This window comes from Phoxinus phoxinus, assembly GCF_949152265.1.
Source record: "Phoxinus phoxinus genome assembly, chromosome: 11".
NCBI classification, from domain to species: Eukaryota; Metazoa; Chordata; class Actinopteri; order Cypriniformes; family Leuciscidae; genus Phoxinus; species Phoxinus phoxinus.
This window is the reverse complement of record NC_136886.1, coordinates 25,147,045-25,174,749: the sequence shown is the minus strand read 5'-3', so window position 1 is coordinate 25,174,749 and position 27,705 is coordinate 25,147,045. Positions and strand designations below refer to the sequence as shown.

The following is a 27,705-nucleotide window of genomic DNA, read 5'->3' as shown; positions in this document are numbered from 1 at the left end:
TGCGCTGTGATTGGTCAATCTACATTCTAGGGCGTGGCTTAGCCAAAGGCGAATTAGCTCCAGTGTTGTTGCTTTTTACAGTAGCCTACATTGTATTAAACAGTTGTAAGCTTAGAACCCCGTATATTTTAAAATGTCATTGTGTCATGATAATTGGTTACAAGTGTTAGCTAGCCTTTTACTGAATTGCATGACTGAAATATTAGCAGATAAGGTGGTATTGTCACTCAAGTGGCCACACCCTTAATTATGCAGAACTTTAAGGCTTAATATAATTTAAACGGATGTTGTTATAAAAAAAAGTCACCCCCCTCAGAGTTGCCATGCTAGCTATATAGACTATCAGTGGTGGGCCGTCAGGGCCAGCAAGGCCTTCTCTGGATCAGAATCACTGACTTGTGTTTTAATATATTTTTTCCATGAATGTGTATTAAATTATTCCGAATAGTAGGCTACATTCTCTTAATTGCATAGCTTTTCTCTTGGTTGTGCTGCTTCCAGTAGTTTAAATTTATGTTAGAGCTTTTATCCAATCATATTTCAGCCATCATGTGTTGGGGTCAAAGAAATTTGCCTTGAGGCCTCCAGGTAGCTTAAAATGAATGGCAATAAAGCTGTTGCGTTTACCAATCAGATTTAAACAGCCAATCTGATTTCGATTAGACTGCACCGTGGTAATCTAGCAGGCGTACAATCAGTGTTGCCAACTTAGCACTGTCTTATGTAAATAATGTATGTAATTTTACTCTCCTTTAGGGCAACTAGGGAGTGTCTAGGGACTGCAGATGAAAAATAGCCTTCTGGCTAACTCTGGCATATTGAGAGAAATGTTTGTTACTGTCCCTGTAATAAATAAATAAATAAATGGATTAAATAGACTACCCTCGACTGTGGGGCAGTCAGGAGGTTTGTGTGAGACGATGGCAGCTCTGGCTGTTAAGCCTCACAGTGCTGCTGGACAGAACGTCTACGCCTTGCATGCAATGGCCATCCTGCAAGCCAAAGCACTCATAATGCATGAGTAGTTCTGAGCAGTGGTTGATGCAATACCTTCACATGGTCACTGACCTTGCCCTCCGGGCCCTCGGGTAGATGATGTCCACTTTGTTTGGTGGTCCAGGAATGCCATCTCAGGCTAAAACTTGCAGAGATGCCGACAAAGCGCGCTTTCTCGACACTCATATTTTGCAAAGTGGCCTTTTCGGTGACACTGTCGGAGACTTGCACTGCAGTTCTCAGCAGTCCAGGAGGAGACATCTCTGCCATCTCTGTCGCCAAGCACGTCCTCCTGCGAATAGTGCCTGAAAAAAAACTGAACAGCCTGAATACCCTTAGGCGGAGGACATCGGTTCCACTGAAACAATTTCCAAGGCTCCTTGGGCATATGCCATTCGCAGGCGCAGTAACGGCGCTCGGATTGATGCATATGAGACCGCTTCAGCACTGGCTACACGGCTGAGTCCCGAGATGGGCATGATGCCGTGGCTCACGTGGCATGATGCCGTTGCCCAGCATTCACTGATAGTTCTGGATATTTTTTTCCATAATCCAGCTCTTTGTAGCAAAATAAGCTTAATAATGCATCTTCAGCAGTTAAAGCAACACTAAGGACAATTTTTTACCTTAAAATAAAAATTCTGAAACTGAAACGTTTCCAAAATTGTTTCAGTGGTTCAACAAGTCGTAACAGGGTGAAAGGCACTTATGCATCCGCTTTGCGGTCCTTTATATACTACAGTGGTGGGCCGTGCATTTCACACCTAGGCCTTTAGTGATGTCCAACCTGAATTAATAACTTTTAATAGTGTAGCAGCAGCGCACGCACATACTCTCTATAATTGTTGTGAAATTCCTGTTTTTATTTTGCTCCTAGGGTAGGTCAGAATTGTCTAAAAAAAACTTTTATTCAAATTTGTTTAAACTGTCTTTATATACCAATGCATAATTAAAATGCAAGTACTCTGAAATAGAGAGTAAAAAAAACGAGTGACAGAAACACAGCTCATTAATTCCATTCACTCCCACCTAAAAACGGGTGTGCGACTGCGCGCACGTGGGCAGAGCCAGTAATAGCGGCGGTAGTCATGGCGACGGAGAGTGACAGTCGCGCAAGCCAATCCTGTGATTCGTCCCGAATGGAAATAATGAGCTGTGTTTAATGAAGATTAAACGGTCTAGAGTCACTCGATTTTTATACTCTTTTTATCAGAGTACTTACATTTTAATTATGCATTGATATATATAGAAAGTTTAATCAAATTTGGTAAAAAGTTTTTATATAAATCCTACCTACCAATGCGGTGAGTTCGGGACAGGTCGGGTAGAGAGAAACGAGCGAGTGAGTTTGGCTTTTGTGTTAGTGTACAATGGTTCTTGCGTTCCAAATCCGATTATAAGTTCAGAAACGGATCCTCCCTTGTCTTGTCCAAGTCAATGGTTACAATTAGTATTAATGTTTGAAAAAATAAATGGTTTAGATCATAAATTTACAAGACAAATTAGGAAGAAAATCATATTCACCACGGACAAAAACGGGGGCCAAAAATGCATTATACTCACCAAAACTATACTGATTATTTTTTCACAAAATCCATCCTAATTTCTTTCCTCAAAAATACTTAAATTACTTGGTTGTACAGGTTGTCTGTGCGTTTCAGTCCCAACAACCTTTTCTATCGCCATCGAGGCTAAATAATGTGCTGAAAGTCCAGTCTGTCCCGTCGTATTTCTGGCATAAGTTTTAATTCGCTTTAGTGACATTTAACATTAACTTACAGCTGACACAAGCTCTCACACAGATTTTTGAATAATATCAATGAGATCAGTGGGACTTTTGCCTTCAAAATCAGTGCTAGCATACATTGCAGTCAGTTCTGTTTTTACACGGGACAGATCGATAGAATTCCGTGACTCTGCGTAGGCTGAATAAGGGATTTTTTCATTTATAAAAAAAATATATTAAAGAGCAAGTCAGTGATTCTGATAGCGTTTAGGCCAGCAGAGAAATCCTTGCTGGCCCCGATGCTGGCCCACCACTGATATACTACCACACATTGCCAGATCGGGTCGCGTTTCTGTAGTTCTAATGAGACATAAGAAAACTACAAATTTTAAAATGCTTTACGTCAAGCATTACAATAGTCATTATTTAGTTTTTCTTCGTTTCTGATGTCGCAATAAATCATACTTCCTTTCATAAAATCATGCATCATACTCTACCTTGTCTGTGGACACCGTTCATTCCAAAGCCGGTGCTGGATGAACAGCGAGCGTGAGTGCGACAGTAGGCTGCGAGTAGGCTAAATTATTTACGACAGCGGTAATGGACAATTCCGCTTCCAACCTGTAGGGCGACCACAGAGGAAAAGTTCCTTGGTGTTGCTTTAAAAATGGTTTTCTTTTCATGGTTGACCTACCTGGCTTCATGTGGTGTCAGCCATTTTGACTCATGAGCTATCCACAGGCTTTACCTACAATACATTTCTCAATGCCAAAACGCCCTGGGACCAACTGGCTTTGTATGTTCAGTGTTAAAGGGATAGTTCACCCAAAGATGAAAATTACCCCATGATTTAGCCTAGAGTGGGGTGATTTGTGCCAGGAGATCCACCCTTTGTTTCTTGAAAACCATAGAAGAAATTGGTCATGTGACCACATCATTTTGAAAAGCAATCAATTTTACTCATCCACACACAACACATTTTAGCTTAAAAACACTGTTTTTTTCCTTTCAAAGTAACATTTCTATGATTAAGGTTTTTGGATTGTAGTGTCTGAACAAGTATAGACAAGTTTGAAAACATCTCACACATGTTTTAGTGCTTTAGCAGGCTATACAATGGGTCTATACAGTTAGCATGAAGTTAGCTCTTAACTGCTGGATCAAGCTAGTTTTTCAAACTTGTGGGTCTGGGTTGATTTGTGCCAAAGGGCCTGGGTTAAGTTGTGCCAGATCCAGACAACCTAGACCTAAATACTCACAGGGGATAATGGGCATGCCTCATCAGTGTTTGACTTAGGCAACCTGCCATTTGTTTAATTTAGCTAACACTGATTTCAGTTTTGAGTTTGCACAATGTTATTAAAGAGACGTTTTATTAGCCTACGTTTTTAAGTGGCCTAAGTCACAATAGGATGTTTAGAAATTAGCCTAGTCACTTTATTCTTATATGTTACATAATTGACAGACAGCGTTATATGTAAAACATGTCAACAGGCATCTATTGCCAAAACCTTTTTGCCTGAAATGATTCACAAATATCATATATTGTGTTGCTATGGTGCTCTAAATGGTTGCTAGGGCATGGCTTGATAGCTTCACAATGATCCTGAGAGACTGATTGGTCGTCTGATTAAAATGAGCCCGCCCTCTTGTCTCTGTGATACTGTGATCCAGAGTTATGTTCAATACAAAATCCCTATGCAATTTACCATAGTAGGAAAAATGCATGCTATGGTATTCTAACAGTTTAATAGGGTGTCAGTTTAACAATAGTTTAAAGGAACACTCCGACTTTTTGGGACTTTAGCCTATTCACCTTATCCCCCAGAGTTAGATAAGTCCATACATAACTTTTTCATCTCCGTGCGTGCTATAAGTCTGTTTGATGCACCCACCGCTAGCCTAGCTTAGCACACAGACTGGATGTAAATGGTTGCAGCTAGCATTCTAATCCAAATAAGTGACAAAATAACGCAAACATTTTCCTATTTACATGTTGTGATTTGTATAGTCACAGAGTGTACAAAAAACAAAGTCACATGAGACACAGACATATTTTAACCGTATAAATACTGGGAACTATGTTCTCTGAAGGCGAATCACTGCTACTTGAGCGGAGTGATAACCGCAGCACCCAACAGCGCGTCTCAGGTGCTGCGGTTATTACTCCGCCCAAGTAGCAGTGCTTCGCCTTACCAAGGGGCAACTTACCAAGGGGCAAGTTGTGCTACGAGAACACTTTTTTTCCCAAAAGCTATATTTCTGAAACAATTTATTTCAGATCCAAAGTTATTGTTCTCAGGGATGCCCCACATCCTGAAATATATGTACATCCTTAAGTTGAAGGCATTACTGTTATGGCCTCACTTTAAAGTCACTTTGAGTAGAAACTGGCACAACTCACCCCACTCTCCCCTACTCACTCTGCACTTTGTTAGCCTATGGCTCACCCTGGCCTGACAGTGTAAAAGTTTATCAAAATTAATCAAAAGTGGCCCTCTCAAACAAATATCAATAATAATATTGTGTTCAATAAAACAAAATGCATTTGATTATAATTAACATGACAATAAACTAAAGTAGCCTAAATTCCCGTTTATTTTTACTGTCTGTCTGAGGTGTTGTTGCCATAAGGTGTCGCTATAGGTTGCTTCGTATATCTTGCTTCGGACTTGACTGACAGGGTCTGCCGCGTTTTCAAGGGTAACCTATATTATTGATACACTGTTTACCATTTGATCAAACTATCACAGTTGGTTAAATGAAGCACAGGTGCCATCTACGGGCCTATTATGTGAAGTGTAGGCTGATGCCGCTGAAATGGTGACGTGAAAGGACTTTATTATTACCATTTTTTATAATTATGTAGAAATAAAATATATGTACAGTACCGGTCAAAACTTTGGATACATTACAATTTTTTTTTTTTTAAGAAGTATCTTATGCACTCCAAGCCAGCATTTATTTGATCAAAAATACTGAAAAAAATATATAATTTGAAATAATGGTTTTCTATATGTTAAAATATATTTTATTTTTTGTGATGCAAAAGCAGAATTTTCAACAGCCATTACTCCAGTCTTCATTGTCATGTGATCCTTCAGAAATCATTCTAATATGGTGATTTATTATCAATGTTGGAAACAGTTATGCTGCTAAATGGAACATGTGATACTTTTTTTCAGGATTAATTGATGAATACAAAGTTAAAAAGAACAACATTTATTTAAAATAGAAATTCCTTTAGAAGTATCTACTCTCACTTTTTATCAAATTAGCACATCCTTGCTGAATAAAAGTATTTTATTCAGCAATAAAATACCTATTTTTTAAAAAAATAATGAAAATGACTGACCCCAATCTTTTGAACAGTAGTGTATATTGTTACAAAATATTTCTATTTTAAATATGCTGTTGTTTTTTTTTACTTTTTATTCAAAGAATCCTGAAATGAGTATATTAAATTAGAAAACCATTATTTTAAATTGATTAATAATAATAATAGTTTATTTTTTATACGCCTTTCAAGAACCCAAGGTCGCTTCACAAGATAATAGGCTACATAAAGGTTGACAGACAAAGAGACAAGCAATTTGATTATTATGACAATTAAACAAGAAGAAAGCCAGATGGAGACAACCAATAACTACAAATAATTAACATGAGAAGTTATATCAAAGAAAACATACATTTTGATAAAGTAAGCATGTAACATAAACAAATTAAAAGTGGAGGACAGAGAAATAGAATGGAAGATTTACTGAGCATGGTGAATATATGAGTTTTAAGTTGAGATTTGAAGGTCTGTAGGTTAGTGGTGGCACTGAGATCAGGGGGCAGCTTATTCCATAGGGCCTACAACACTAAAAACCCTACCACCCACAGTAGAGAGTTTATTCTTGCATGACAAGCAAATTGTCAAGCGGTCCGAGCAGGAACATATTCAGCGAGGTATTTAGGTGCGGGGCCATAGGCTTTATAAACTAAGACTAATAGTTTAAACTGGATGCGATTGACCTAAGAAAGCCAGTGAAGTTGGTAAAGGATGGGAGTGATATGTGCAGATTTTTTATTATGTAAGGGCTCGAGCAGCAGAGTTTTGTACCATTTGAAGGGCCGCTGTATAAGGAGTTACATTAGTCCAATCTGGAGGTTATAAAAGTGTGGATAACAGTTTCCGCATCTCCAAAGTTAAGAGAGGAGCGTATACAAACAATATTCTGCAAGTGAAAGAAACACGATTTAACAATCTGACCGATGTGTGAGTGAAAACATAATCGAACAAAACTCCCAGATAGTTCACAATATTACCTGTTTTTCTGTATTTTGATCAAATAAATGCAGGCTTGGTGAGCAGCATAAGAAACTTCTTTCAATAACATACAAAATATAATGTGTCCAAACTTTTGATCGGTAGGCTACCTAGTGTATGCCCCCTTTTTTTTTTTTACATTTGAGCCCCTGCCCTTTAGGAACTCTCGGCATGTCCCTGCTTATTTCAATACATTTTTTACACCGTTTGTTATAAAAAATACATGGTTGAAAATATGTTTTGGCTTTAAAATATATATGGGGAGTATTGGGGATGGGGAGTATAAAGGCCCAATTGGTTTCTTATAACCAAGAAATAACGTTAATACAACGTCTAAAAAACTGGACGTTTTGAACGTTCCTAGAACATTCAGAAATAACGTTTTTATAACTTAATGGGAACGTTATGGAAACGTTCTTATGACCTAAAATTGTTAGCTGGGAAGGCCCCTAAAAGAATCACCTCGAATCAGAGGTCTCTCCTGTAGCCTACCACCAAAAAAGCAAAACATATATTATTTTACATTTGTTAACTGGCATCTCACACTCATGTCTTTGATTATCATCATCTTTATGGCCAAAATACTAATGGTAAAGCTATTTCAATTATGCAGTCCTACAACGTAATAAAAGGATTAGCCTAAAGAAAAGAAAAAAACTTTCCACTCATTTTTCTCTCATTCATACTGTAGGTGACAAGTCAAGCGCTCTCTGCTCAAAAGATCTGATAGGTGCAAAACCACCAGCGTCTATTCTTTCACGGTTGACCTGGTTAAACGGTCTTCCTGGTTAAACGAATTAACAAGGAAATTAAGAATGAATGGGGACAGGAACGACCAAGATAATGCTGAAGACCAGCCTCCACAGCACAACATTCAGCAGGGCGTGTTCTCTATGGAAAAGTAAGGATCTACAGGTATGTAAAACATCCAAACTTCTCACAAGTCTTCGGCGACAATGTCATGGATTTCTCACCGCAACATGCACACTGGTTTCTTGACCGCCGGATGACGCTCACTGCACGGGACTCATGATCCAGTGGCGAGCGTTATTATCCACTCCCAGCAGAAGGACACTTCGGTGACGTCACCTCGAGCGAGAAGGAAGCGGAGCGCTGGCTGGAAGCTGTCACACAGTAGTTGTGGCGAAAGCAGGAGAAACCCTTTCCGCACGCGCGCGCCCAACTGTTGCGCTACACGGACAAACGACGCGGCAGAAAACCAACGTTATATATATTTTTTGACAGCAACTTCCACATACTCTTCGGGGAATTAATCTCTCGTGTTTCTGCAATGGCTGATATCATACAAAGCAACGACCAATCCTCATCTGACGTTGCAAATCGATTCGCCCGTAAAGGTGCTTTGAGGCAGAAAAACGTCCATGAAGTAAAAAACCACAAATTTACTGCGAGGTTTTTCAAGCAGCCGACTTTCTGCAGTCATTGCACGGACTTTATTTGGTGAGTAAATCATTTCACACTGTAATTATTACAGTATCAGTGTAATTTTAGTGTTACTGCAAATCTTGCTGCTGGCCTGTTACCAGACGAACACCTATAAAACAAACACCGGTTTAAGCATAGAAACTCATTGCTTGGAGTTCAGCTGTGTTAAACATGCCCATACATAAAACTTGTTTAGAGTTTACTGTCATCGAACTCTTCACACAGCTCACGCGCCTTATAACTTGCTTTCGAAATAGAAAGTCGTTTGTCTTTGGACAGAACTAATGCAAACGTTGTTTAAGTTTCAGGCTAGCCTACTCGCAGAGTCGCAATATTCTGCATGCTTCACTGTTTATTGGGGTTGCCTTGATTTGGGGTCGATCAGTTTGTTCAGGCTCACAGTGGGGCATTTAGCTGCTCAGTCAAGTCTTTGCTTCACACTTGTTGATAAGTTCAAATAGGAATTTATAGTAGGCCTACATGTCCTTTTACTGTTTTCCTATATGTGCATTGAGACAAATCAAACATTAGATTCCATAGCTGTCCATGTACTTTTTAATTAAGTGATTGTTAGTTCAGTGAAAGGGAACTGATAGCTAAAAGCCCATTAAAGGATTTAGAGAGACAGATCTCTAATGCATTTTTTTCTCTCTCTCCTCTTCATCAGGGGGTTTGGCAAGCAAGGATTTCAGTGCCAAGGTAAGCAGCCATATATGTCCTGCTTATTCTCTGAATAATCACTCAAATAGACCCTAACTTAAGGAGATGTTGCTGTGCACTTCCGTTCAAAAGACATAATCTAGAATTAGTTTCCTTTCTACACATGATCAATGCCAAAGAACAAGCAAATGTTGCAGATTGTAGTAGCCACTGTATCTGGTGATTGAGGCCTAACTTGGCAAAGAAGGAGTGATCTGTAATGTCTCTCATAAACAACCCTTAGCTGGCCTTGAACTAAATAACTGACTTAAAGACAGAAACCTAATAGCTTGGTACCTCAGTGAAAAGACTCACACAGTTTATGAAAAACATCTATGGAAGCCACTTATATGAATCACTTATTTTAAGTAACTTGTTCTTTCAAATGGGATATTTTTGTTCAGATACAATTTTGAGTTTTTGCCCACATACTACACTTGGGATTAGGAAACAAGCATAAACTTGCAGCTGTTATCAGAAGTAACTTTGTATTGAGTGTTCCTCAATTTTTACACAATTACCACACAGAATAAGTATGTTTACATGTGCAGTTATACAGTAATTGAGCTACAGCAGGTTTTTACAGCAGAGTTCCTCCGTCCAAGTATATATGACACAATACATAATACAATTTTTTAAGGATTAATTGCACCTTGCTTGTCACCTTGTCAAAGCCAATTGTAGTGTTTACGTGGGCACATAAAGCCAACCTCCAATCCCATCACCATCTGGTACTAAGATGCGTTTTCGGCGTTCCAATCACAAGTAGTCACTTCTCAGTCCTGTGACAAATCAAAGATGTATTTAGGGCGATTTTGAAAAATTATAATAATGTAACAAACATTCTGGACCCCATTTCCACCTGCATTTAGCACTGGCCAACTATGATCAGCTCACAAGAAAACCATCTACCAAGGCCTGTATGTTAGTCCAACTGCATAAACTTCACTAGTTCGATTTCAATCAGGCCCTTTTTACACCTGGTATTAAGATAGGATCACAAGTATCTCTTGTCTCTATGTCTTTATCTTTTGTCTCTATGTCTCTTTTGCCCACTTTCAACCACTTCTGTCCTGTTTTCTTCAAGGGGAGGGTCTTTGGGCTGGTAAATGTATGGGCTTTATCGGATCTTCATTGTTTTATGTGTTAGGTCAGTAGGCGGAGTAGGCGGTCTTTTTTGACGGTTTGAACACGTTTTTTAACTATCTTTCGACCATTTCAACTACAAAACGTTTTAGACCCTGTTTACACCTATATTTAGCATTGTCCTCTTGTAATCTAATCTAACAAAATGCATCTTAATACCGGGTGTAAACAGGGCCTCAGACTAAAGCATTTACATAACATTTAAGACTATTGCTTTATTCTGACTGCAAAGTGCATGTAAAAGCACATAAATGTACTAATGTTACATTCTGAGCTTTAAGACCCAGATAGATCTTGTACACAGCAGCGCCATCTTTGATGGGTCAAAACAAGGCTGGGAGGTATAGACATGCATCTCTTCAGTGGGTTGTATTGTTACTTATTTAATGTGTTTCTGGATTGTTTTTCTGGTGAAACACTGCAAAAATATCTTTCAGAGAAATTTCAGTGGACAAAAACCCCCAGACAAAATGAGTTGTGGAAAATCATAAGTGATCTTGGAGCTTACACACAATTCATCTTTCAACAGATGGCATTGAAAACACCTCTAAATAAGGTCTATAGTTCTTATTCCACGTTCCGCTCTTTTTAAGTTAAACGTTATTGAAGGTGAGTGTGGATGGAGGGGTTCACCGTATGTATACTATAGTGGACCCTTCTGTTTGAGCAAACAATCACTTGCACATGCGGAAACATGAGTGGACACATGAATGGAAAACGGACAAGCAAAGTATACTTTTGGCTTTAGAGTCCTGACTGATGGCCATGATATTTTTTTCAGCCTTGCTGCAAGAGAGGGAGTCTGATTTGATTTGAAATGATTTGACATAACGGAAGTATCTGAATTTAAATGTATATACTGTACTTTGGTCAGAGTTTTGCTCAACTGATAATGAGCCAGATAATAAATATGTTTGAGGTCATGCAAATGATAAGGATAAGAATGAGATTATCATAAGTGTATTTTAGAGGTCGACGATAGTGGATTTTACCGATAACTGGTTTGACTGTACTTGCCGGTAACCGATTGTTCGACCGATATTTTTTTTTAAATGGATACCGGATTTTAAAAAAAACATAACACTCCAAGTAAAACAGTGCTGAACTGAAATGTGCTAAATGAAATAATTATATAAATATGAATATAGTAAAATAATGAATATATTAAAATAAGAAGTTCTACAGAACGAATTCTTCAGAAAATAATTTAAACATTAAAATATTACTGGTCAAATGTGTGTTTCTTTAGCTATAACCTAGAAACATATGTCAATTTTATAGGTAACACTTTGCAAGTCCCATTTGTTAACAAGGATGTATTAGCTTTCATGAACTATATGCATTATGCAATATAAATTTTTACTGCATGTATTAATATTTGAGCAATACCAGTACCTTGATCATTCATTTTAGTTCATAGTACATTAACTAAGGTTAACAGATCAATTAAAAATGAAAACTAGATTTAAAATATATTACTAAATGTTGAAATTAACAAACTAACAATGAACAATTACTTCTACAACATTGATTAACCTTAGTTAATGATAAAAATGGAATCTTTTTGTAAAGTGTTACCATTTCATATTCAGAGTAATGCTTGTAAAGATGGCCATCTTTAAATATTTGCAAAGACCAGAATATTAAAATTACATAAATGTAGACCTATGTTACATGTATAGTCTCTCACTTTATTTGCTTCTATTTTCTATTCTATTGTAGTGATATTAAAGAACTGAAATCGAATGCGTTTCTGATTAATGCTTCTGTCAGCTACATGAACATATCAATGTTGAGAAAGAAATCACTTCACTAGCTTTAAATGCGCAAATTCGCAGACTAATGAATGCATAAAAGTGACAAGCTGGATATAAACTAATGCAAATAGATGGTAACAATTGCAACGTTAAACATTGGGGTCAGGTTTGCGTGTGTATTTGTCACATTGTTTTAACCGCTTGAGGTAGCTACTACTAATGATAGTCCTCTCAGCCTCGACGACAAACATACTTCTGTTCTTTCTCTGCTAATGCAGCATCTAGTCAATTGAATTACTTTATAATGAAATGGCAATATGCACTTTAGTGTTCTGTATTCATACCGTTTCGCTGTCAGTGTTTTAAATGCGCATCTGAAGTGTCAGTGCTCTCCGTGGAGCTTGGGATCTATGTGCTGCGCGCAGCCTCGCGTGTTAAAATAAACAACTTACTCAGCCAGTAATAGTTTTAATTTTGCCTCTAGAGGCCGCTCTCGCTCTGTATAATGCCAGCAGTCTCTTCTCAGCGCTCTCGTGCTGTGTACTGAATGACAGCATACCCTTCACAGCCGCTCCAGCAACAGACGCAACCCGGAAAAACTATCGGCAATTATCAGTACCGATATATCGGCAAAACCGATGAATCGGTCAACCTCTAGTGTATATTACTCTGCTCTTGGGGCCGGTGCTTTCAGCTGAGGAGCAACCTAAATCTCAAGTACCCCCCTGATAATTATTGTGCTTTGATTGTATCTATCTCTAGATGTTTGGAGTAGTATTCTCAGGAGTCCACATTTTACCTGGAATCTCTTGACATGAAATCAGCTGTGATTCTCTGCCAATATTTGCCTGGATAGACTGAGTTTGATTCCAGCCCCCTGCCCCTGCAGGTCTCTTGTCACGTTGTATTATTTGGCTGGGAAATGCTGTATGTTTGAATTATCAATGTGAGAACCACTGTTAGTATTAGCAGCACCCAATATCACCAGAACATAATGCATAGAGTTACACTCGCGTCCGTGTGCTGTGGATATATTGCAGGAGACAAAAAGAATGCGAGCTGCTCATTCAAGGCATTTTTTTCCATAGACGTACCACCATGACAAATGCATTTTCCATTGTGCTTGCAGGGCATCAGCCCCAGTTGTCATTGGTTCAGAATTATTAGTGGTTCTGCAGATATACAGATTGCGAACTGTACTTGAGCCCATATGAACGGTACCACAGAACTTTATTTTTAAGGATACTCAAGCAGTTCATGTCCCCAAATGCAGAATAAAACTTTCATACCAACAACAAATAAATAAGTAAATAAAAACAACGGAATCTAATGTCAAAAGGACTTGTTTGCAACTAAGCTCTTGGGTAAAAATATAAACTGAATAATAAAAAGTACTGAATGGAGGTGAACCTCTGTGTTGCTCTGATGGTTTCTTTATATCAATTAAAATATGGTACTAAAAGCTTTTGTGAAAAAGCTGCTTTGCTTTAGTGTTTTGCCATACTAAACTGAAAGAAAAGAAATCTTCAAATTGAAGCTACAATTCATTGGTACATTAGGTGGAAAAAGATTTTCACAGCTGTTCACTTACTAGTGGTATGCCATTGTCCGCAGACTTCCTTCTCAATCCCCTTCATCTATCACTTTCTCTCATCGAACGTGGTTTTGAATAATGCATGTTAAAGTGCTGTTAATGTATGCATGTATGAGGTCTTTGTTTTAGGGGTGGGGAACGTCACTCCTAGAGAGCTATTGTCCTGCAGAGTTTAGCTCCAACCCTGATTAAAAACTCATCTGATTGTAGCCTTAGGCCCGGTTTACATGAGAACGCTCGCGGGTGATATTATAAAATATTTTATCGGATGTGCCTTTCGTTTACACGGCGACAGTGTTTTTGGGGCTTAAAAACGCACAAAAGTGAAACCACCCTCCAGAGTGGAAATCTTAAAAACGCTCCACCATCGCGTTCCCGTCTAAAGGGTAAAAACGGTAAAAACGCAAAAGTCTGCTAGACAGTGAAGGCGTCGCTCATTTAAACTCACTCCCACCTCTTGGCACTTGTCAATTATTTTTTTCAGTGTGTCAGTTTTACTTAACTTTCTACTACTGTACAGTACATATTTTCAAATAATGTGATTCACTGTGATTCAAATATTATTTTTAGCAGTTGCCTTCTTTTCGGATCGTTACTCGTCATATCCTTGGCTCCATAAACACTGCAGGTGTCATGATGGTCACAGATATGGAAGTGTACCTTTAAATTTACCATGCTAAGTACACACACACACACACACACACACACACACACACACACACACACACACACACACACACACACACACACACACACACAACAACAACTTTGTTTACAGATAATAGAATGTCTGAGTGGGTTGTTTAGTCTGTCATTTGTCAATCTATTTCCCCCGGCCTTGACCTATTATATAGGCTATTTCCAGAATGTTCGCAAAACTTGAGAGGAGGGCATTATCGCATTCAGTAGTCAGCCATGCAATCCAATCAAAGCAAAGTGGACCCATTGCATCCTTTCATGTGACCTTACCCAAGTCACAGATGATTACACCTCCATGCCATCAAACTCACACCATGACATTGGGGCTCTATTAAATGAGTAGTTCACTTTAAAATGAAAATTAGCCCACGATTTACTCACCCTCAAGCCATCTTAGGTGTATATGACATTCCTCTTTCCACTGCAATCCACTGCCATTATAAAGCTTGGAAGAGCCAGGATATTTATTAATATAACTCCGATTGTATTTGTCTGAAATCATAGTCATACCTAGGATGGCTTGAGGGTGAGTAAACAATGGGGTAATTTTCATTTTAAAGTGAACTACTCCTTACAACTTACAAAGCTGAATTGTAAGAATGATGCTTGCTGAAACTTTACCTCCAGTGTCACTGTTTGACAGTGTTACCTTATTAAAAAATAAGTTTATACACAGCTGTTCTCAATTTGAGAAAAAAGCTGCTTTCCCATGACTATTTCATATGTATGTTATGGTTTAAAAATGCATTACATCAGCGGATTACTATAGGATAGGGACAGGTCCCTCTTGTGTGCTCTTTACAAAAGTTTTATTTTTCAATTACATTATCTTTAAATTATTCTTAGAAGTATAATTATGTGTAAGTGTATACATTTTTTGGGAGATTTCTTAAATTGTTGCCAATCTCTCTTACATTAAAAGTAACATCCGATTGGTTTGGCCCTCAGCCTAGCAGGTTAAACCGCTGAAATTACTGATATAATTCGAATGATGGTTTTTATAAGTAATTCATGATGATTTTCCATATGTCCAATCCCTCATTTTAGTAAAACCACTTACTACCTGCCACAGCTGTTCATGGTATCTGCTCTCTTATAACTAACTCGGCTGAGGGTTTAACAGAACAGTCATGCAATTTTTTGGATTCTATTTCCAAGACATGCCACAATAAAGGAAGTAATCAGCTGAAAATATGTATAAGGTGCCGCAATGAGAGATAAAAACTTAAAAGAATATATCAAAAGTTGAATTATAAAAAGATATGTTTACATTGCTCTTTATAATATCTGCAGAGGTCCAGAGCCTTGATCATTGTTAAGAGCACTTTAATGTAACATGTAGTTTTTGCATGAAACTGTAACTCCATATTTAAGCTATAATCCTTCAGTCATTCATGAGGTGAGCTGCCCTCAGGCTTTTAACGTAAATCTATATTGTTACGGTAGTTCCTTTTAGCATTAATATTTAGCATAATTATTTTTTTTTTTTTTACAAAATGCACTCCGTAAGATAAACATTGTGACAGCAATTATGTGGAAAGTTTCTGAGTACATTGTGGCAACGTTTCAGGCAAATCCGGATGTCTCAGTGGTTATTTGTTTGTGTGTACACTAGGGATATACATTTTAGTATTATTGCCTACTCAAGAGAGGCTGGGTGGAGGGTATAAACTGTCTATCTGTTTGACAGCAACAGTTCATTAAATGTTGAATTTAGATAAGTCACATCATGCATGATCAGTGATGTAAGTATGGCCATGGCCAGTTGACTGTGACATCCCGGCTCTTTTGTGCTTTCATGCATTCAATCCTAAAGATGTGGTTTGTTTTAGTTTAAAAGAATACAGTGAAAAATTTAACTTCTTTTGACTCGCTGTATAATTCTAAACCTGCATGAAATAATTTTTTGTGTGTTTAACTCACGCTATTTTTTCATGTATTTTCCATCTTTTAAAAAATATTTTTTTTTTTAAATAGATATATCACTAAGCTCTTATATAGGGCTCTATGAAATCTGTTAATGAATCTTCCATAGTAAATGGAATTCAGTTGCAAGCAGAGTTTATTGACAACAAAAAATGAAGTTACAAACTTAGAGTACAGTACTCAGAGACCGAAATTAAAGAAAGCACGCAGGCAGCATATTCAAATCCTAAGCAAACAAAGGGCCTTATGTCTAATGTTACCTGAAATCCAACTAAACCTAAGGGTAGATATTTTATCCACCTTATTTTGCATAAATTATACTGAAGTTGTACTGAAGTGTATAGCACAAATCCTTTTACTAGACTTTCTTATTCTTCTAGTTTTTACCAATATCAGCTTAATGAATTAGAAGTATCACACATTAACAGAAAATAGTTCACACATTAGCAGAAAATACTACAGTTTCTTATTCTTCTAGAAGTCTCACAAATTAAACTTACATTAAACATTCTAATAGCTTAAGCTATTTTCTGTTAAAGTGTGAGACTTCTAATTCATTAAGCTGATATTGGTGTAGTAAAAGTATTTGTGCTACAATTCAGTACATTTATGATTATGGTTATAAATTATAATCGTAATAAAAAATAAAATAAAAATATGATAACAAATACCAGTTTGCAATATCAAGCAGCTCAATTATTGAAAAGTTAACTGTAAAATAGAATTAATTTACAACATAAGATTGCAGTCATCATTACAATGGTTTTTTTGGAGCTTATATACTATTGTAGATGTGTGCCATTGTTAACTGATGGCTTTTTACCCTTTGGCTCCAGAGCTTTTTTTTTTCTCAGCCAAAAGTTTTATATTGGTTCATGAGTTTTTGTTCATGTACAATGACAGCTTTGTTGTTTGGACATGTCTAGTTCATATCTTTAACCCAATCCTCTCTGATGGGGGCTTGAGAGCTTGTGCCTTTCCGACGATGCATGTATACGGGATCATCCAGTCATCTGTACATCCCCTACACCTTCTGAAAAGCTCCTTTCTCTTTGAGCTGAGAGCTCCAAATGGGAAATCACCAGGCAGACACACCATCACATTTCAGACTTTGATATGGACATTTCACTCTAATGGATGCTCTCTTTTGTGGGGGGATAAAAGGAATAAACTGTGCTTAAAAGATCAGTGGATTATGTTATTATTCTGAAAAGAGCTTTTGTCATGAAGTTCATAAGCTGTATATTATTTTGAAAGACACTCATAAAAATATCATTATCATTAAACTGCACTCAGCACTAGATGTAATTTGCAGTATTGCATTTTTGAATTGCAGCTAGCCGGATAGAAAACAGAAATATGACAGAGAGAAAATGTTAGTGCTCAAGTGTTGATGCTTGTGTTGAAAAAGTATTGTTAAGTGTGTAAAGTAGTGAGTAAAGTTTGTTAGTAAATCATTTGCTTTGCTTAGGGCAACACATGTTGATCTCAAAGGTCAACATACTTTATTTTATTGGCCAAAGGAATTCAGAGATGGCTAAAAAATCCTAGGACTAGTTCATATAAGTATAGCATAAAATCAAGTGTGAACCTGTTTGACTGGCTGAAAACATTCAGTCACATTCTGAAAAAAAAAGCTTAATTGTAAAAGGAAAATTGACATTCAAAGTTTAAATTATTAATTTGTACGTGGTACATAGGCCTTGAAGTCTTGTCAATTTTTATTTTAATATCAGTGTGGTACCAAGTTCCATTAGTTTTAACATCCCTAGTGTGCACTATTTAGGGTTGGATCAAAAAGCGAAGACAAAGCTTTTTTATGATCACCCCCGGTGGCTGGATGCAGTATAGGTCATAAACCCCGCCCTCTCCATGTTAACAAATTAGACATGAGCATACACTTTTTCTAATATATATAAAAAAATGGTTTCTAGCATTTTAGTCAGTTTTTATCACGTGGGTTCACGTGTTTTTCCCCCCAAGTGTTCATCAAGTTTGGTTTTAGTTAGTTATTTGACATTATAAAATGGGGTGTAATGTCATGATTGACAGCTTCTCTGAGTGAAGTAGTCACGGAGGCATCAACTGGCTTTTTTCGGGATATGACTAGGGTATAGTTTATTTATAAAGGGTCATATGATGGTTCTAAAAAGAACATTTATTTTGTGTATTTGGTTTAATGCAATGTGTTTATGCAGTTTTAGGTTCAGAAAAGTAATTATTTTACACATACTGTACATTATCGTTGCTCTTCTATGCCCCACCTTTCTGAAACGTGTCGATTTTTACAAATCTCATCGTTCTAAAAAGCACGGTGCTCTCATTGGCCAGCGATCCAGTGCATTGTGATTGGTCCAAAAACCTTAAGCGTGTGACGGAAATGTCACGCCCCTTACCATATTTGGAACATCAGATCCCAAAGCAATAATGACAGGAGAACACTGTAAACATAAAACCATGTCTGCATTTGTGATTGTAGAAATGACAAACAAGCAAATTCTTAAAATATGAAAACATACTTTCAGGCTGTGTCTGTGAGTCAGAAGCGCCAGACTGTACATGCAAAGATGGATTTGCTCCACTTTTAAGAATCAGCCTTTGTGCACAGCCGGCTTTGTACTCTCACAGGTTCTGGAAACAGTCCTCCGAAGAATGCGCAGCACACAGTCGAATATTTTGGTTATGCTGTTCTGGAACAGTGTTGTAAATAAAGCTTAATCACTATTTTCTAATTGTGTCCTCTTTTGGAAGGCCAAACAAAGTAGTTTGGCTTTCGCAACGAAAAACACAGTGTCTCCACGACATGGCGGCGCCGGCGGCAACAATAATACAGCGAGAATAAAAGTTACGCCTTATTTCTTTGCATATACATTTGGATGGTGTTATGAAACTGACAGATTTGTGGGGGCGTGTTTGAACGAAGCATTTTAGGAAGGCGTGGCTGAGCCTTAAAGTCCCTGTAAAGTCAAAATTAAGTATGTATTCTGAGTTTGTCATATCACAGAAAAATATGTTATTAGCCACCCAGCCAAATTTGAATGATAAAAAAAGCCGGCAAGTACATAAAATAAGCTATCAAAATCTTGAAAAAAATGAGCAGTGGTCTCTGCTCTCAAACGCTGGGGGCGTGTCCGCTGGCTGCGCTGAAACCACGCCCACTCGCGGGGAAGCTGCTGTCGCCACACTCAACTGTCACCGCTACAGCCGGAATGGATGCTCCTAGCAGCTTATTAGGTTTATAATTATAACATAAGCACACAAGGCAGCTTACCCTCATTGGTGGGCACGCACTGCCGAGGATGGCACAGTTGTCGGCGCGACGGGAGGATGAAGGCCGAGGCGGGAGATAGTCGGTTCGGCCCCATTCACCAGTAACAGCGGATTATCAGAGCATCCCAGTTGTCTCCGACGAAAGTTTATAAAACTATCCCGTGTAAAATGATCCCTACAGAGGCGGGTTTTGGTGGTGATCCTCAGCTCTCCATCAAGGTGGCTCTTCACAAAATTAATCCACCTCTTCTTGATGTGATCGTTTTTAGGAAATTTAAATAAGGACACCGATCTGTTTCGTACGTGATCGCATCCAGGTAGTAGTGACGAAGGCATAGCTAACTAGCAAACTGTAGGCTGTAGTAACTAATAATAGTACTGACTGACAGTAACTCGCGATTGAGCGGCAAACTGATGCGAATGTGCTATATTTATATTGTTAGGGAGCGCCGCGGCCAGCATCAGGGGCTCCAGTGCGTCATCAAGTAGGGGCGTGTCCAGCAGCTCAGGGGCTCCAGTGCGTCATCGAGCCCCCGTTTTAGCCCCGCCCAAAAAATCCGGAAAATAGCAATGGTGAAAAACTGTTTAACGGTCTAACTCCACAATTCAGTACTTCGCAGTTCACAGTCTTTGTAATATGTTTTAGCAATACATTTCTAACATGTATAATGTGTTTAGAATTCTTTTTTAGAATTACCTTTACAGGGACTTTAACATTTATTAAGAATATCTCTTGGGTTTGAGACTTTGAGCTTTGTAAATATGCAGATATTATACTTGCACTAACAGCTACACAACACACTAAAGCAAAAGGAAAACAAGAAATCGCAACATATATGACCCCTTTAATTAAAAAATACCTTAACTTTTATGAAGAAATCTCTTTAGGTTTGACACTTTGAGCTTTGTAACTGCAGATCTTATACTTGCACTAACAGCTACATAACACTCTAAAGAAAAAGGAAAACAAGAAATCGCATCATATGACCCCTTTGACAAGCTTTCAGTTGAACAATAACAGGCTACTTAAAAGCCATGAGGCGTGTGCTTGCGATTGATTCTGCGGGAGTGTGAGTGGGACCTTGACCGCAGCTTCACTTTACGCTCATTACTGTGAGACTCGGCTCCGAACAATGTCATTAGCGCAAGATGTCAGCGCCATATTGGGACATTGGCGGCTTCACTTTTCTACAATGGAAGAGAGTGAAGGTGCGTCGCCCATCTTTTTTTACGGCCTATGATCAAAACTAAAAGATTGACTTCGGTACGATACAAAGCTCTGGTACAATACTAAATCGTTACTTTAGACAACAAACAAAACCACCTCAGATGACTAATGAGAACGAAACATAAAATTATCAACTTATAGTCCTATAAAAAAATTAAATTGTGCAACATGGCACAACAAAAATATAACAATAAACTCAGGTATAAACATAAAACATTACATAGAACAAATTATTTAAAAAATGAAATAAAATCAAAATGCACCTAGTGATTTTTCACGGATCTGATTTGAGTCTAATTTTTGGCCAAAATTACCTGACCTATATTTGGTTGTTCTAACTTAAAAAAAAAAAGTTAGAACAACCAAATTATATTCTAACTTAAAAAAAAAAAAAAGCAGTTGTCCTACTGCTAGTTTAATTGCTTCTATTGTTTCTCATTTGTAAGTCGCTTTGGATAAAAGCGTCTGCTAAATGAATACATGTAAATGTAAATGGTTGTGTACACGATTATGGACCACAATGCTAAATCATGCTTTTACCCAACCCCCAGTATCTTGAAGCAGCTTGGTTGCTGCTGTGATTCTACGTTGGGTCATTAGAGTGCTACTGTCATTCATTCTTCACTTCTGCAGTGGTAATATCATGGAGAGCTATGGATTAGCAGTCCAGATATTCACATTGGTGCTATTGAATTATCCAATGAGGAAGTGATGTTTAGATGCGAGTGTGAAAGGGGGGTTGGGTGTTTCAGGGAAAGCCGCATTATGAATGCACAGATCAAGCAAAGCTCTGCATTAGTGTATGTCACTGCTTCTTGTGCCTGTGCAAACACATTAGCCATGTAATGCATCCTCTCTAAATTGCTGTACAATCTGACCATAATTGCGTATAGCTTTGTTTGGATAATATTATTTGATGGGGAAGCATGGATTCTTGTCTTTTAAATGGGAGAGAGCAGTGGTTGGTGGGTTTTTGATGGGAGATAACAGTATGACAGTAATTCAACAAATGGAGAGATGAAGGCTTTTGGCTTCCTCTTAAAGCAGATCATCAAAGCAAATGTGCTTGTGTGCTTCTGCTGAACTGCAACATTATACTTACACCGTTCTCATCTCTTTGCACCATCATTTACAAAGCAGGCTCTCTCTCTCTCTCTCTCTCTCTCTCTCTCTCTCTCTCTCTCTCTCCCCCCCCCCCCCCCCTCTCTCTCTCCACCTGACACTAAGATGTGTTTTGCATGATTGGATCACAAATGTTTAAGCAAAACACATTATACATTATTGACGTTAGTCTTTCAGAGCTGTTTACAACTGAAACTCTTGTTATGTCTGATTCAAAACAGTGAAACAGAACCTTTGAGAAATTCTGTAATTTTGCACCTAAATGTTTCATGTTAAAGGCCAATGTTTTCCTAGCCTGCCTCTGTGCAGTTTATTCTGCTCCAGGATGTAGTTTTACAACATGAAGAATATTTAATATTTATAATAATAGCATATACCTAATTTTATTTTATTTTCTCAGATTGCAACCTAAAATACATTGTGAAGGGAAGCTCAATATAAAAGCTCAACATAAACAGAGACCGAAAAGGCAGAGGAGAGCACAATGGAGAGACATATTGAATGCATTTGGTCTTTTGTTGTGATACTCATAATCAAAACTTATGACAAAACAAAACGTGAGTGTTTAAATCATAGACTGTAAAAAAATATGGACGGACGTAGTGTCCGTGACGTCACCCGTAGGTTTCTGAAGAGCATTTTTGAAGCCTAAAGTGGGCGGAGCCGGCCATCGCCATCTTGGCCTCGCGTCACCGCTCGTCACTCCCGGATAACAGAATATGGGCAAAGAGGTGGAGCTGAGGAGCCTGGCTCTCTGAAACCACGCCCACCTAGCTCGGCGTTATTGAGTTAGCTCAGGCTTGGGAGCTAATGCTATATGCTACTCACAGTACCAAGTGATTCTGTAGAGCTATTCTGCTGGTGGAAAATGTATTATGCAGTAACTTATAATATTACTCTGAGTGTGTGTGTGTGACCGTGATTTATGTGCATACATGTCAGTCACTCTGTTTTACAGTCTATGGTCCGTCAGCGCGGCATCGCTCGTCAAGTTCGTAGAGAGCTTTATTATTCAGTCCATTTTAAATTCTGATTTTGGGCGCATCTCAAATGGGTCAAAACATAGATATATTACCTATGAAGTTCAAGTAAATGCGCCAGAAATCCGCGCTCATTCAAGGATGTGCATTTATTGCATGGACTGAGAAAGCACCGACACCTGCAGGATTTCATCTGACGGTATAGCATTTTATCATCTGTTCCAGAGCAACGGCACCGCAGAACGAGTGTAGCCTTTATATCTATAGAGGTTTTTAAATCTGAAAACTCCAAAAAGCAACGAAATTGTCAGACATCCATTAGTGCCATTATCCATTAATGTTCACAGAGGAAAACAACTGAAATACAGCGCTGGTTGTTCTCTCTAACGATAATCGACGACAACGACGGAATCCCAAAACGTGGGCGAAGTAATGGGTGTATTAAATTGTATGAAATAATCTCGAAAAAAGCACAAACACGGCAGAGATTGCAAGTTCAACAGCTGGAATTAGCTGAGGTGAACTGACGGATAACAGCAGACAAACGGCTAGCATTGACATCAGCGGCAATCCACCTGTCACTCAAGTGGCCACGCTCTTAATTATGCAGAACTTCAAGGCTTAATATAATTTAAATGGATGAGTTATAAAAAATTCACCCCCATTACAGTTTTCATGAAGGGCAAAATTAGCTGTATAATTTAAACCACTTCGAGTACCAGGCTGTAAACATATTTTTTTCTGCTGTAAAGTTGGGCATTTCAACATGGGGGAGATACAGATTTGACTCACTTCTGCAGCCAGCCTCAAGTGGCCAGGTGATGAATTGCCGTTTAATTCACTTCCGTGTTGGTTTCAAGAGAGAGACAGGGAGGTTGCCGCTTGGTTTAAATGTTTATTTACTAGTCAACACTGGTGTCATTAAAAGACAAAACAACTAGCCTTAGGCATAGCATTGAGCTATTCAGGGGTGCATTTCACATACAGCAGTAGCCTACATTAACTAACGAGTTCCCTAAACCATAGTCATTTTGTTGCACATCTGTCGTTCAAACCACGTTGGTTCAATAATATAGAACTGTTGTTAATGACTTCACATTGGTGGTGCTTAATTGTTTCGACGCGTCATGCTTGTCACTTGACACACTGCAGCCACGATAGCGTTGTATGACAGATTTTCAAATATGTCGATTTTCAAATATGTGGAAGTTAATGTGTTTTGTTGTTTAAACACCTTTATAATGATTGTGTTTATAGATTGTATCTGTAACTACATGATGTCAAATAATATTTTATCATGTCACGCACTGAACGCTCTAATCAAATCGATGTGGTCCTATGCATCAAAGGGTTAAAATCGATCGTGTATCAGGGTTGGAGGGGGGACATGCTTGGTTTGTAAATGTTTGTTGGAAGTATGTTTTCTGAACTTGCGACCGTAGTTGGCCAACAATGCTTTTGGGAAAAACTCCCTAGGATTATTCTCATATCTTCAGGCATGCACAGAGAATGTTCAATATTTTTGCATATTACGGAGAAACAGTTGCTGTACTGCACAAAACATTACAAGAAACATATATCACAAAAAAAGAGTCGCACGTTTTTAATTCCTTTACCTACATCAACTAATTTGGTTGCAAACCAGTGGCCTTGAGACAAGGTAAATTTATTTTGTTCTGACCTCATAACCATAAATTTCGTCCGCTATCAGCAGTGCTATTATGAATGGACATTTTAGTATGATAATTCAGTTATTCAAGTAAGATTTTTCACATTGTCAGTTTTCTGGAGTCTTGCACTGTGTCTGAAATTGCATATTGTATAGTAGGTACTACATTTGATTTGAAACTTCATGACTATTAAATAAGTAAATTCTATATAGTATTAATGTGTGTAGCATGAATGAAATTCGGACGTACTACATCCACCATGTTGTTAATGTCATGTGACCTACCAGCGTCAGTGTTGTTTTGTTCACTGCCATTCACAAATCATCTCCCGTGGCCTCATGGGATAGTAAAGTGCACAGTAATCGACTGCACTGTTCAGAACCTTGCGAGTACTAAGAATTCTGACATACTACTTGGCTCACATACTGTTTTTCGCCGTCTTTTATATTATGGAAGTCACCATATTCAGACGCAGCTTTGGACATATAACTCTTGCTGAGTCTCATGCACAAGCCCCTCATTTACAGCAAGCCAAGTGCTTTTTCCTGTATTAATCCAAAAAAACAGTACAATGTTATGAAACGCATCTATCCATTCTAGCCAGCAAAACATGCTGAAAATCAAGCTATGCATTTCAGGGGTGATTTTAAATTTCATTAGTTGAATACATTTGGTCATTAGTCTGGTGTCTATTCCAAACTAATGAACTAATGAATCTCATCAAGGCAGAAATCACTTTTGATCTCACAGCAGGTTTTCCCAGAATTGTGTCTGATTAACTGGCCATGTTCTCAGGCTTCACCTGCTGTCTGCAGTGTTAAATCTCTGCTGCCTCTGTTTAATCTTATGCAACACAGCAATTAAATCATATTTTACCTTGGTTGTGAAGCTGTTCTGAATCAACATCTGACTCATTAATTCAACTGCAAGTGATCGTTCTTTTTTAGTAGAGATCGACAGACAATATTTTGTTCCTGATGTTTTAATATCAAGTCAAGTCATCTTCATTTATATAGCGCTTTTAACAATGTAGATTGTTTCAAAGCGGCTTTACAGTAGTAAATGGATAATTTAGGGTAACAGAGATTGTTTAGTCTTTATAGCAGTTCTTGAATAAAGATATTTTCCAGCTAAAGTTACTTTTGATTGATTCTCTTCCGTCGCAAGGATCATTAGTTATTAAATTAGAGGCCGCTAAGACGACATCGCTCTCTCTACACAGACTTTAAACGCGAACCTGTGAGAAACGCTAATGCCGCTCACGTGGGGAGAGACTAGTTGGCACATCATATCGGTTATTAATATCGGATCAACCAATAAATCCAGTAGGCATTTCAAGAATTGCATGGTCAAAATATTGGTTGCTCTCAAATTTTTTTGTCAGGTCTGTATCAAAATCAAGCAAGTTTTGTTTCGACATTACTGATTGATTGCCCATATGAAATATTGTAAAATATGCTAATTTGTTGCAATTTTCTTTTCTAATAAATGATGCCATGTTCTTACTAGTGTCTAAAATATAAAGATATACACATCTAAGTGCATATGTTTGTATATTATAGATATTATATAAAAAATTATAGAGGAATAGGTAAAAAATTACATTTTGGTTTTCACATTACTGCCCTGATTGAAGATGCCTTGGAATGGATATTCTGTTAATCTATTCTTTCGATATTGTAACGAGTGAAACTGTAGTAGAGCGGGACTTGATTTTGTCCATAGATAATCGATTGGATCGCTGGATCATTATCGTTTGCTAATTGCTGTGATCTCATGTCAGTGACTGCTGGAGGGGAGGGATTATTGACGGTGATAAAAGTTATCGTTGCAAAGGCACATAAAAAAAGATGTGCCCGGATAAATCATTTGTAATGAACTCTGCAATATTCTATTAAAATTAATAATTATCTGTTCAGTTTTGATTTCACAGTGACCTTTTGATGTTTCCCATAACTGACAAGACAAAATAATAACTGAATTTACAAATGATCCTGTTCAAAAGTTTGTCACATTGGTTCTTATGGCGTTTAGCTTATTCAATGATCAGTGACAGTTTGTTTGTTTTGTGTTAGTTATGCATGAAATCTTGCTTTACATGTATTTGGATTTCCAGCGTATAATGCATGTTTGAGCTCTTGACTTCCCAAGAATGGCTATATAATGTTGAGATCCAGCTTTTCACACTGAGGACAACTACTGTATTATTACAAAATATGCAGACATTCCCTGATGCTCAAGAAGGCAACAATCTTTATTAAGAACCAAGGGAATGTCAATAAATTATAAAATAATGAATATAATTTATCTTATGTTGCTCCTGAAGGGCAGTACTAAATAAATTAAAATAATCTCTTATTGTTTTAATAAATTCTTTACTCTCATATATTGCATAAATGTAGTAATTTTGTATAATTTTGTACTCTATTTATAAAGTGCAAATTGGACCGTGGTTCTAAATTCTGTAGGAAACACTAAATTAATCTATTTTTAAGTGACAGTGTTTTTTTTGTTTGTGACAAGAACTATATTACCTTTTCTGACTCTTCAGCTGAGGGCCATAATGTCCTATGATGGGGAGTGTAGTTTTTAATGGCTCATTCTTTATTAAGAGTAATTGCAGCTCCGGCTGTCCAGACAGCACTGCAGCTCAAATGTGACCCATGGGGTTGATGTGGGATGTGGGAAATCACTCTCCAGTCACCTAAATTACCATGGCTGTGGTGATTTATTTACCAGGAGATGAATGTAACGCTACTCTCCAGTGAAACTAATAAACTAGTCTTCACATTTTTTCTGTACTATCTAAATTCACAAAAGTAAACTTAGTAGAATGCACTTTCACAGCAGTGTACCATTTACAAGTTTATTTCTTAAATCACTCTCTCTTAGATTCAGTTTCTCCCAGTATTACACTTTTGCTTCTCTCCAATTTGTGGATGTGTGTAGTAATGTTATTTAGTGATTTTTATGTAGTTTTGCTGGCAGATACCGGGGGGTTGACCTCTATAATGATTATCCATGATGGAGAGGTCAGGCAAAGGTAGACTCTCCTAATAAAACTAATTGTGTTTTTTGTTTGTTTGTTTTTGTGCTGAGACCAAATATTTATGGCCATCTTTTTTGTCATTTGA

General features: G+C 37.8%; 1 protein-coding gene across 2 annotated transcripts in view; it reads left to right on the top strand.

Moving 5' to 3' along the window:
* Window positions 1-8,115: 8,115 nt before the first annotated feature.
* The window catches only part of prkcaa (protein kinase C, alpha, a), a 140,156-nt gene continuing 120,566 nt past the window's right edge, over window positions 8,116-27,705 (top strand). The window contains exons 1-2 of one of the 2 annotated variants that reach the window (XM_079629470.1): window positions 8,116-8,495; window positions 9,148-9,179. In XM_079629470.1, the coding sequence (XP_079485596.1) occupies window positions 8,326-8,495; window positions 9,148-9,179 (202 nt within the window). In that variant the 5' untranslated portion in view covers window positions 8,116-8,325. The remainder of the gene's footprint in view (window positions 8,496-9,147; window positions 9,180-27,705) is intronic. The other variant, XM_079629469.1, reaches the window with a different exon arrangement.